Raw genomic sequence first — 12298 nt, 5'->3', positions numbered from 1 at the left:
GTTTGGCAAACAAAAAAAAAAAAAACAGCAGCAGCAACAACAACCTGACCGAGAATGTGTGTATCCTTCACACATTCACAACACGGCAGATAAACAAATGAGTGTGTGTGTTTGTGTGTGTGTGAGCCGTCCTCGGTGACGCTGGGAGTCGTTCTTTCAGGAAATGTTCGAGAGGAAATTCAGTTTGACCAGCGATTCCTAGACGTTGCATTACCGCGGCTTCCCATCGCAGCTCATTAGGATTCAATTAAAGTCCGATCATGACCAGCGCTGAGCGTTTTTTTTTGCCTCTGAAAGCCATAGCGGAGTGCCACTGGAAGAAGGAATTATGACATGTGGCCGACGTTTGTATGAAATCAGGGCCTCTGCTAATGACCGCCGTTAGCGCAGGCGATTACAGCCCTTTCACTGCCAGTAATGTGTCCTCGCGTCAGAGTGGAGCAGTCAGGTCGCTGTCCTTACGCCCTAACGTCCCGTTCTTATCATTTGCACAGAGAGCTATACATAAAAAATGACGTTACATTCGCAGTATAAAGTACGTGAACTGTAATTAAGGGTGCATAAGTACGGAAGCCGAGAATGGCCATGGATTTTTTATTTTTTTTGTGCACTGTTATATCGTGATAACGATTTATTAATTCGTTATCACGATATAACGATCTTTGTTATGTCGTCATACCGACTTATTAAGTCGTTATCTCGAGATAACGATCTTTGTTATATCGTCATAATGACTTATTAAGTCGTTATATCGAGATAACGATCTTTGTTATATCGTCATAATGAATTAATTATTTCGTTATCTCGACATAACAAAGATCGTTATCTCGAGAAAACAAAGATCGTTATCTCGAGATAACGAATTAATTGATAATGTGTTCATCTTGACTTCAAACTAATGCGCTTCCATGTCGAGAAAACGAAATAATTCAATATCTCGAGATAATGATCTTTGTTATGTCGAGAAAACGAAATAATTAATTAGTTATCTCGAGATAACGATCTTTGTTATATCGTCATAACGACTTATTAAGTTGTTATCTCGAGATAACGATCTTTGTTATATCGTGATAACGACTTATTAATTCGTTATCTCGATATAACAAAGTTTGTTTTCTCGAGATAACGAATTAATAAGTCGTTATGACGATATAACAGTGCATTAAAAAAAAATCCATGGCCGTTCTCGGCTTCCGTACATAAGAGCCACTTATAGAAAATAGTGATTTTTTTTTTTGTGTGTTTAGTGGTGGATTTAAACAAAAACGGTAACTATGACTCTTCAGTTACAGGACGCACGCTGTTTACAGTGTGTTTTGAAGCTGGAAAATGCAAATGATAATCAAAACGGCCTTTGATACCGAGCATGGCTCGCTACCAGGCAACAGGAAGCGCTCTGTGATGCCACTCGCGACCATGGCAACTTTGCATACCGGGCTCCGTGTGGATGCTTTTAGGTTTTATTTTCACGCGCTTTTGTAAACACGCGAGTCTGGCATCAAACCGGCCGCATCCTTCCGCCGGAGGCCTGCTGACTCAGGTGGCTCGAGTGTCTCTAGTTTGACCCGGGGGACCTCTGGGAATTTGTAATAATTTCAGAGGTCGTCTGGAATCTTAATCCCGTGTGATGTCCGTAATTTGTATAGTGAAAGTTACCCGCCCTGTATCTCCTAACACAGAGGTCCCGTGATAAAAATAATCCAGTGCAAATCAGATTGATCTCTGTGATCTGAGGGTGCGGTTTTGACTTTTTCCAGACTTTTATTCTGCCTCTTGTCACTTGAGAATTTAAATTTTTGGACAGATGTTAAGGCGAGACGTTGCTGACCCCGTTCACCCACAATTATTAAATCAAGCAGTGACGTGTTCATGGGTTCAAGGTGGGGGCTGATTTAAATGCTGCCATAGGGATCAATTATCGACTAGAATTTGCTAAACGCTGCGTAAATTGACCTCTGACATGCAGAGTAAAGTGAGGCGGAAAGCAGCAGAGCCGTAACTATGGACGGTGAATTTGAGTAAAACGCATTATTTGCTTATCCCGAATGAACGGCGCCACATGAAACGCAGACGTGGGTGGGTAATATCTGTATCACAGGACATCCCTCAGGTACAAACTAGTCCTGTGGTAAAAAGGATCAAAGCGCTGAATATGACGTAGAGGGCAGCAACGGTTGCATTGCATTGTCATGCGGCGCCGGGCACAGAAAGATTACCTGCTCGTGGATGATCTCTGAGAGCTCCTTCACCATTTCCTTGAAGTTGCCCTTTAGGCCCTCGTGGTACTCAAACTGATCCTCTTTAATCAGGCGCTCGTTGATGTCCAGAGCCATGCTGCACGCCTCCACAAAGCGCCTGGCAATTAATAAATAAATGAATAAATAAATGAAAAATAAAAGTTGTATTCATCTGATCAGGTATGAAGAGACACATTAAATGATTAAAGCACACAAATCACTTGGTACAATGAAAAAGAATACCTGAAAATATCCTTCAGCTCTTTTACTTTCTTGCTGCCCAACTGGTTGGTTTTACTTTCATCCAAGAATGCCCTGGCATACGCCATCGGACCTGCATTCACCTGCAGCGAAACATGCCTGGAATTGTTAGGCATTCTTACACACAGATGACAATCAGCTTTTGTTTTTTTCCATTTTTCTCATGGTCTTCACCCCACTGGCATTTTATTTATCAAGCAGAAGGGGTAAAGCGGCGATGAAAAGGTGATACTCCAGGTGACCTATCTCGTCAAATACCCCGGAGGCACCCGTGAAGATAAACCCAACGTCTGGTGTTCGTGTAAGCCCTGAGGACGTAATGTACCGTAACTGCTTAATGTTAATATTTGCCTTTACATGCGGTGATTATGCAGCTGAAGGCGGCATTGTTCAAACAAGCTCTGAGGTAGAGGTGTTTATGTTTGTGTTCGTGTCTTGTTCTCATGTATTTTGTATTTTTATCTGCGGGCCGCATTTACCGTAGTATAAAAACAAAAAAAGATGAAGCTGGAAAAATGTTCTACTTATGCTAATTGTAAAAGTGGATATCAAACCCAGCTGTCATCGGGCTAGAGGCGGGGTCCACCCTGGACAGGTCGCCAGTCTATTGCAGGGCTAATTTAGAATCACCAGTGAACCTAACGAGCACGTCTTTGGACGGTGGGAGGAAGCTGGAGTACCTGGAGAGAACCAACGCAGACACAGGGAGAACATGGAGAACTCTGCATGGAAATGCCCCAGTCGGTCCATGGATTAGAACCCAGAACCTTCTTGCTGTGAAGCCAAGAAAACCTTCACTGCAGTCTATCTCACTTGTGGCTCCACCCCTTATAAGCTGGGGTCTGCTTAAGGTGTCTATCTGTTAACCAATCCATGAGTAGACTGGGTCTTTCTGTGTGGCGTTCTCCCTGTTCTACCTGTGTCTGCGTGGGTTCTCTCCGGGTACTCCAGCTTCCTCCCACCGTCCAATGACATGCCGTAGTTGTGAATGGTTGTCTTTCTCTCTGTGTTAGCCCTGATAGACTGGAGACCTGTCCAGGGTGTACCCTTCCTCTCGCCCAATGACAGCTGGGATAGGCTCCAGCAGACCCCGCGAACATTAACAGGAACAAGCGGTTACAGAAGATGAATGAATGAAACCCTAACCCTAAAACCCGACCCAAGGCTGAACATGACCTTGCTTTTTCACTCGACTCACATGACTTTAAATCACTTCTGAATCTTTAAAACAAAAATAAAGTATTTTATCTGATTTTCTTTCTTTGATGTGTTGTTGTCAGGGCGACATGAACCCGCACCTGCACGGAGACGCAGCCCTGCAGCTTGAGCTGCAGCTGGATCATGTCCACCTCCTGGCTGGAGCACAGCTTGGTCAGCTCCGCCGTCCGCGCCTTCATCTCGTCTATGGCCACATCCACCGGCTTGAGCTCCACCTGCTTCTCCGCCACCACCTCCACGCGCTTCTTCACGTACGGGAAAGTGTTGGCAGCTGGGGATGAGACGACAGGCATAACTGGTTGGGTCTTGGCACGCACGCCTAAATAACTCTCCAGAACAAAAACATCTTCTTCAGCTCCTTTTCGAGGTTACCTGCAGGTGATCACTTGCTGTTTACTGCGTCAAAGCGATCAAATGTGATAGCAAATGTTTTGTCGTGTTTGTTTTGAAGGCACTCGTACGGTATCGGCAGAATGAATTGGTGCTCTGCTCTTTGGTGCAGGCTCATTCAGAGAGTCTCCTGTTTACACGAGAGCTACATGTGTTAAGTTAACAAAAAAAAAACGAGAGCCACACTGCTCGAGGGGGACCGCCAGCGACACAAGATCAACAAGAGATATTCGGTATAGCTGGAGGGCTTTGCAACAGTAGCCAGCTGTTAATGTGAAATGTTTTTTTTTCTTCTTCTTCTGTTTATCATTATTTATTTAGCAAGTCACGTCCCACATGGCTGAGCAGATAAGATGTGAAAAAAAATAAGTAGACGAAAGTGCATCTGCCCTGTAGGAGAAGATTTCTGCTTCTGTGCACAAACATTAAGACATTAAGTCCCTTTGAAATGTTACCATGATAATGAAGATGAATGCACTGCGGTAGGTGGTGTGGTGAAGTTAAACATGAGGCATTTACACTAAATGACAGGTTTGTTTTTTTTCTAATTGCACGGCTGAGAGAGACAGAGAGGGTAAAAGAGACGGTGTTTCCTCGTTTTCAACGTGAGCTGCAGCAAACTGTGCGTTCCATTTACTTATGAGGACGATCCTCCTCTTGCACTGCTCCTCCACACCGCCGTGCTTCTTCCCGGACAGCGTGTACGGCGTCTCGAACACGAAGCGGTTGATGTTGTGGCACTTCTCGAAGTCGGTCTTCTTCTCCGGCGCCTCCTTCTCCTCGAAGTACGGCTTCACGAAAGTCACCTGGACGTAGGCGAACTTGGCGTCCAGCTCTTTGGGGTTCACCTGCGGGGCCAAGCGATCGACGTCAATAAAATGTCTACATGAAGTACAGTCATGTCAAATGTGCGCGTCCAGAAATGTGAGTTGTTGGGAAATAATATTAGCCTATTTATTCTGGGGTGTTTCAACAAATCAGAGCGATGTCCATCACTGCATAAAGCCCGCCCAAATAATTTGATTGTCTTAGCAGATCATTGTCTGTATAAACTATGGACAAACCCATCATGACGTCACCCATTGAATTTCTGCAGAGCCAAATGAAGCCCCAAGCGAGCGGAGCAAGTGGTCACCATGTTGGTTGCACTTCAGTCTGTCCATAATTCGTTGGGGCGGACCAAAGAAAGCCTGGTCGTCGAAACCTGCCCACCTAACCCTCCGCTACCGTGTTAGCTGAGGCTACCGAGCTAGCTACCGAGGTGCTAGCAGCCGGCTAAGGCTGTAAACATGTTTAAAGGGGAACAACTGTTTTTTACAACCTGGACCTTATGTCTAGCATAAAATACGGTTGTTTACTCACCCTTATAACTTTTGTGTAATTTGCATTCATTCAGGAGATAATTAGATCTGCGTATATATCCATATAGTGGGAGTGACTGGGGCACCGAGACGCAGCCTCTAAATAACGCATTATCTGCCGTGAAACTCGTTCATTTCACCAATATTTTGTTATGATACGCTAGTGCTATTCCCTGTTGAGTCTGGAGTTACCTGTTTTCATCATCCAGGTCAGAAGACATCATCCGTCTGACCTACAGACCCCGGAAGATGTCTTCTTACCTGGATGATGTCATCTCTGGGCGCCGCACGCACCCGCGACGGTCGGCTTGTTTACCTGTAATTTGCTACTGCTCGTTTTTGCAACATGGCTGTATATTTTTCTGATTCTGAGGTTGTGGACGAACCATAGCAGTAGCAAATTACAGGGAAACAAGCCGACTATCGCCGGTGTGCGCAGTGCTCAGAGATGACATCATCCAGGTCAGAAGACATCATCTGGGGTTTGTTGGTCAATCTACAGATCCCGAATGATGATAACAGGTAACTCTGGACTCAACAGGGAATAGCACTAGCGTATCATAACAAAATATTGAAATGAACGAGTTTCGCGACAGATAATGCGTTATTTAGAGGCTGCGTCTCGGTGCCCCAGTCACTCCCACTACATGGATATACGCAGATCTAATTATCTCCTGAACGAGTGCAAATGACACAAAAGTTATATGGGTGAGTAAACGATTGTATTTTATGCCAGAAATAACAAAAAAACAGTAGTTCTCCTTTAATATCGCTGTAAAGTTGGGCTTTTCTAACGTGGGGTTCTGTGAGGATCTATTCTCTTTTGGAGCCATCCTCCAGCGACCACTCGATGAACTGCATTTTTTTTTTTTGCACTTCTGCGTGGGCTTCACCGCTCAGACCCGCTTGGTCAGATCATAATCAGCTCCCAACGGAGCGACTCCAGACCAACCTTAAAAATGTGTGGGAAGGCGAGTTGGACTGGTTCCCAAGATAAAATAATACCATTTTCATCCAAAATTAATTCAAACGTTTGTAGTATTTCCAAAGTGAATGATTCCCATCTGTCAACGACATCACACGCTGCCAAGACCCACAACTCGTCAATGCGCCGCTAACGTCTAAAGCCAAAACAATGAAAGAAACCTCTCAACTGAGACTTCACAAACACGGCATGTGGTGGAAACTGACCATTTCCCACGTTATTTTGGCCATATCATATTTTCCAAATAAACACAATTCCAAGTCAGTTGTTCATAATCTTTACTGCATTTCAGCTGATGCAGCAACCTGCCATTTAAAAGTCCCACGGCACATTATCGGCACATATTTACTCAAAATGTCTCCCACAATTTCTTTCCACCATTTTTCCACCGCACCTTGTTGGAGTCCTGGATTATCTTGACGTTCTCCGGCCCAAACTTCTCCCCGTACAGCGTCATCAGACGCTGAGAGATTTCGGACAGGCCGGTGAGTTTGGGCTCTTTGTAGATGTACTCCTTCCCGTCCTCCTCCTCGAAGAAGCACTGTTCAAAATACACAAGGTCACAGAGAGGCAAACGGAGTTTAACATAACTGTTTAGCTCAATAAATCTTAACATGTTTGCTTTAGTGTAACTTTTATTTTTTCTCTCTCATTAAAAAGAAGGTGCGGCAAGATTTTTACTTTGTATTTGCTTATGTCTAGCGGCACTGTGTAATATTTGATTTGCCTCTTAGTTTACTCTCCCAGACCGTTTTTTTGTGCCAGTCTTAAATTTTCTCACGGACAGGAGTCAACGGGTTTTTGTGACCGGATACATGTCACCTCTTGTGTTTATCATGTACACCGATAGCTTCAGGACTTCCTAAAGGGGAACTACTGTTTTTTACAACCTGGACCTTATTTCTGCCATAAAATACGACCGTTTACTCACCCATATATTTTTCATGTAATTTGTTTGGAAGATATTTAGCAAATTACAGGTAAACAAGCCGACCATCGCGGGTGTGCACGGTGCTCAGAAATGACATCATCCAGGTCAGATGACATCATCCAGGTCAGAAGGTCAATCTACAGACCCCGGATGATGATAACAGGTAACTCTGGACTCAACAGGGAATAGCACTAGCGTACGATAACAAAATATTGGTGAAATGCGTTATTTAGAGGCTGCGTTTCGGTGCCCCATTCACTCCCACTATATGGATATACACGGATCTCAATATCTCCTGAACGAGTGCAAATGACACAAAATTTATATGGGTGAGTAAACGATCGGATTTTATGCCAGAAATAAGGTCCAGGTTGTAAAAAACAGTAGTTCCCATTTAAGAAAACAGATTTCTTGTCAAGTTTTCGGACGTCCTCTTACCTCTGAGACTAACGGGCATGGCCGGGAATCCGCGTGACGAGGAATCTGAACTCTTTTAGTGTTAATAAGAGGATTTTAAGTACTTCCATTGTTTATTTATTGAAAATCTTTGGTTTAATGGATTATCCGTGAAGGACAAAAAAAAAAGACGGCAAGAGAGTATATTCAGCCATTCAGCCGTGTTTTGTTGTGTGAATTCACAGTGAGGCCTTCAGGTTGTTTTTAATGACTCTGTCCTTACATAGAAATAGATAGATCTCGTTTGTTTTAATCCCTCTGTCCTTTATCGATCTCTGTGTTTATCTGCGATGTTGACGTAATAAATTACTGGGTGTGGATTTGTGCACGGATGAATTGCCCTCCCTGGGATCAATGAACTCGTCTAAATTCGTACCAGACATCTGCTCCAATTTTTTTATGCTTCCACCTTGGCTGCTGTCGCCGTCGCATGCAAGAGCTGTAAACGCAAACCTTTGCGTTGTCGTTGTGTTGTTGTGTTTTTAGAGATTTAAACCACCGTCATACACCATGATGTCTATTTACACCTCCAGTTGTAATGTTTTTGTTTGTTTTTTTGGACAAGAGACACTTAATATCAGCTGTGTTTGTTGCAGCTGCACCGAGCCCTACGAGGTTCCTTTGGTGCAAATTAAACCTGAGGGCAAGGATTTGTCGAGATGCGATTTAAATGTTTCGTAAAACACGCAGCGCTAGACATAAGTGGTCAGTCTCGACCACTATCTGTCCGCTGCACACTCTATGGAAGCCTATCCCCTCAGTTAATTAGGTCTCGGCTGACAGCGGCGGGGCAGATGCGCGCGATAAACGTGCAGCTTCCACAATTACCTTGATTTAACCGTGCAAATGGAAATCGCGGTCATTACAGATCCCGCCACCGTCCTCCGTCACAGAAATCCATTCATCTTCATCTCTTTTAAAGCTCTCTTGAGAAGGCAGTTCTTTTTTATTTTTTATTTTGAGATATATTTTGATAATCTAAGACTCCTGTGTTATTTTTTTTATGCAATCAAGATGTTAACTGATAGAGAAACGGTTCATTACCGCACCCTTTCCATTTCCATTCCAATTTACCCTGCCGTTTTCCTTTTTTCTGTTTGTGCACACCAAACACGCACTCTGTGCTGCACATTGTTTGCCGCTTTAGTGTTTTTATACAGCGCTTTTCTACCTCTCGGTAGTCAAAGTGGTTTACAGCCACAGTGACGCAAGCAACTATTCGCTCACTCATGCACAAGCACCGGGAGAAACTGGGGAACTAGTTTCTCGCTCTAGGACACTTTGGCTTGTGGCATGAACCCTCCGGTTAGCAACTGCATCCTAAATAAAGGTGCACTTGCAGCAGGCCGTTGTCCTCACCTGACCATAAAAGGCCACCCTGAAGTAAGTCCCGAGCATCCTGCGGCCAGAGTGTATCACCTCCATGATCTTGTTGTAGGCTCTGTGCAGAGTGTCGTACAGTCGGCTCAGTTTCTGAAAACAAAAAAAACAGGACAGACATCCATCACATCTCATCTGTGTCATGATTGTTTGTTTCTGAAAGCCAAGCGCAAGAATTTCAGCAATGCAACATCACAGGCTTCGTGGAAAGCGGTACTTAAAGTCCATTTATAGCTCGCACATGACAATACAATGCACAAGAATGGGGCGCAATTACTGTATGTATGAAGGTGTGTCTGATGAGTCACAACGATTGTTACCAGCCCTATTAAAATATGATAAATATCCTCGTCTGCTGCAAAACGTGCCAAAAAAACTGCTGAGTTACCGGCTCTACAAGACTTCTGAAAGAGCCCTTTGGTATTAGGCACACAGAAACATTAGCAGTAGATGTTGTACAAACACGACGGCTAACCGTCCCACACCCCCGGCACGAGTTGGGCCCCTGGCGGCAGCTTTCGCGCCAATTCCGAATGTTGAACTGGTGGCCCGTCAACAGCGTTATCATCTGGAATGAAGACGCTGAAGACGCAGCATCTCTTTTCTATTGCCAGTTGTTCTTCCACAGGTGCGTAAGTGCTTGTTGGCCGTGTTCAAGTGCAAATTCTTGGCCAGGACGCGAGGGGCGTGAGGCCTCCGTTGCAATTAGCCCCGTCATGTTGTTTTGGTGCGTCCAGCTGGATCCTCTCTGGATCAGACCTGACACCCGTCCTTTTTGATGGAAGACTGTCAACCGAGACACACAGGACCGTGTTGACTCGGAGCTCAGTCTGCGTGAACGGCTGAACGGACGGATGACTGACACTACAACTTCCTCCATTGAGGACGGAGGTGAAAGTGCGCGAGAGTGCGTGCAAAAGCGAAGCTGACAGTAATCTGAACTGGTATCATGTTGTGCAGGTGGAGCGGCAGGTGTTCCGTAGTCGCTAGGAAGTGAAAGTAAATGAAACGGGGAGAGGCTGAGCATCCTGTGAGCAATTTCGACCGAAGACATGGACGTGACGGTACCTGGTACTCGTGGCGCTTCTCGTAAATGGGGATAATGAGTTTGGCGATGTGTGTGATGAGCTCGTAGCGTTCGGCTTTCCACAGCGCGTCCACGCAGACCTCGAGGTGTTCCACCAGGACTTCCTAAAAGGGCGTAAAAAGGAAAAATATTATAACGCGCCAAAAAAAAAATAAAGGTCACACACTCTAATAGTTCATTGTTCTCTGTGGCATTGTTTCGATAAACTTCCTCAATGTCACCAGATTTATTTCCATCCAGTGTTGCATTAATTTTTCACCAAGATCTTATATTGACCAAAACACTGAGCAAAGCCTTCTCCAGCACATCCCAAAGATTCTCAATGGGGTTAAGGTCTGGACTCTGAGGTGGTCAATCCATGTGAAGATGATGACTATTGGAGTTTGTTTTATTCATGATATTCAATTCAATGAATGTCAATATGTATATTCAGCCTCCTTACCACCTCAACCCTCTATTTATTACACTAGTTGTTTTTGCTACTTGAAACCTGATGCAATATGGTTTATCTTGCACTGTTGTTCCCCTACGCCCTAATTTCCGTACGAGAATAAATAAAGTCTTATCTTATCTCATCTCATGTCTCATGCTACCTGAACCACTCTTTCGCAATCCGAGCCCCATGAATCCTGGCATTGTCCTCTTGGAATATGCCCGTGCAATCAAGGAAGAAAAAATCCATTGATGGAATAACCTGGTCATTCAGTATATTCAGGTAGTCAGCTGACCTCATTCTTTGGGCAACATAATGTTGCTGAACCTAGACCTGAGCAACTGCAGCAACCCCAGATCATAGCACTGCCCCCACAGGCTTGTACAGTAGACACTAGGCATGATGGGTGCATCACTTCATCTGCCTCTCTTCTTGACGATGGTTCCTCTACTATCCTTTCAGTTTTTAATAATGCCTTGGACAGTTCTCTACTTGACGCATGCCAATGATTTGACCCTTCTCAAACAGACTAACATCTTTTCCACGATCACAGGATGTGTCTTTCGACATGGTTGTTTAAGAAATGAGAAGCTACTCATTGCATCAGTTGGGGTTAAATGACTTGTTGCCAGCTGAAAGATAATCACCCATGCATTAATTATCCAATAGGAGGCTTGTACCTGTTTGCTTAGTTAAATCCAGGTGGCGCAGGGTATTTTCAGTACCTCAATAATTCAGCTCACAGTACCAATTTTTATGAAAATATAAACAAATTTCTACAATTTTTACATGTAAAAGAAGAGCCCGCAGCACGTCAGCGGCGAGATAACGTTCAAGTTTCACAACCGTGACGATGATAATGTCTTATGACAGTACGCCGCACCTCAGTGTAATAGACGTCCTGCATTCCAGTGTCTTCCTTCATGGCGGCCTCCTCGTCAATGTTGAAGGTGATCTTCTTGAAAGCAGCGAGGCCGCTGGGGAACAGCTCTGGAAAACGAACAGCAAAGAAATAGTTTATATATTAAAATATAAAACAAAATTGTGCAAGTTTCGAGATTGCGGCAACGCGCGGGTACGTGTGTCATTCTTAGGCCTGTTGTTTTGCGAGGGATAAATGATAGATCACACAGCGAGAGCAGACAGTTCCCCATGCTGCTGACTCTGGTCTAGACGCCAAACAAATATAGAGATAAGCCCCGTCTATGAACGGACTGCTGCGCCCTGCAGATCTTCTCTTCTGCCTGCTGATATTCCCACAAAGATAACTATCTCACATTTGACTGGAGAATTACTTGACAGCAGGTTTTTGCATAAGATAAGAATGACCATGAAAGCATGAACAATGACGCGAGGCCTTGCTTTTGTCACCCCCGCTGGTCTAATAGTATCTGTCCGTCTGTGGAATGTTTCGGGTGTCGTTACCAGCAACAGGCAGTGAACAGAGCGGCCGGGTTTTCATCACAAGGAAATTGTCCTCGGAGAAGCACGACACTCTCTGAAGAGCGTGCACGGTTCCCGGTAGGACCATACAATGGTTGTTTCCTCAAGGTGTCAGT

The 12298-nt window shown here is 44.5% G+C and overlaps 1 protein-coding gene across 5 annotated transcripts in view; it reads right to left on the bottom strand.

Annotated features, from left to right (window-relative positions):
* dock11 (dedicator of cytokinesis 11) overlaps positions 1–12298 on the bottom strand; it is a 77442-nt gene that overhangs the window by 4233 nt on the left and 60911 nt on the right. For 4 of the 5 annotated variants that reach the window (XR_014699049.1, XM_084544083.1, XM_084544084.1 and 1 more), the window contains 8 exons: positions 11623–11729; positions 10288–10410; positions 9199–9312; positions 6847–6993; positions 4744–4954; positions 3797–3987; positions 2481–2581; positions 2217–2355 (listed from right to left, as the gene is read on the bottom strand). Coding sequence is in view for 4 of the 5 variants with exons in the window: in XM_084544083.1 (XP_084400209.1) it covers positions 2217–2355; positions 2481–2581; positions 3797–3987; positions 4744–4954; positions 6847–6993; positions 9199–9312; positions 10288–10410; positions 11623–11729 (1133 nt within the window). In the remaining variant the exon portion in view is untranslated. The remainder of the gene's footprint in view (positions 1–2216; positions 2356–2480; positions 2582–3796; positions 3988–4743; positions 4955–6846; positions 6994–9198; positions 9313–10287; positions 10411–11622; positions 11730–12298) is intronic. The other variant, XM_084544085.1, reaches the window with a different exon arrangement.

This window comes from Chelon labrosus, assembly GCF_963514085.1.
Source record: "Chelon labrosus genome assembly, chromosome: 1".
Taxonomy (NCBI): Eukaryota; Metazoa; Chordata; class Actinopteri; order Mugiliformes; family Mugilidae; genus Chelon; species Chelon labrosus.
The sequence above is the reverse complement of the archived record's forward strand: the minus strand, read 5'-3'. Positions and strand labels throughout refer to the sequence as shown.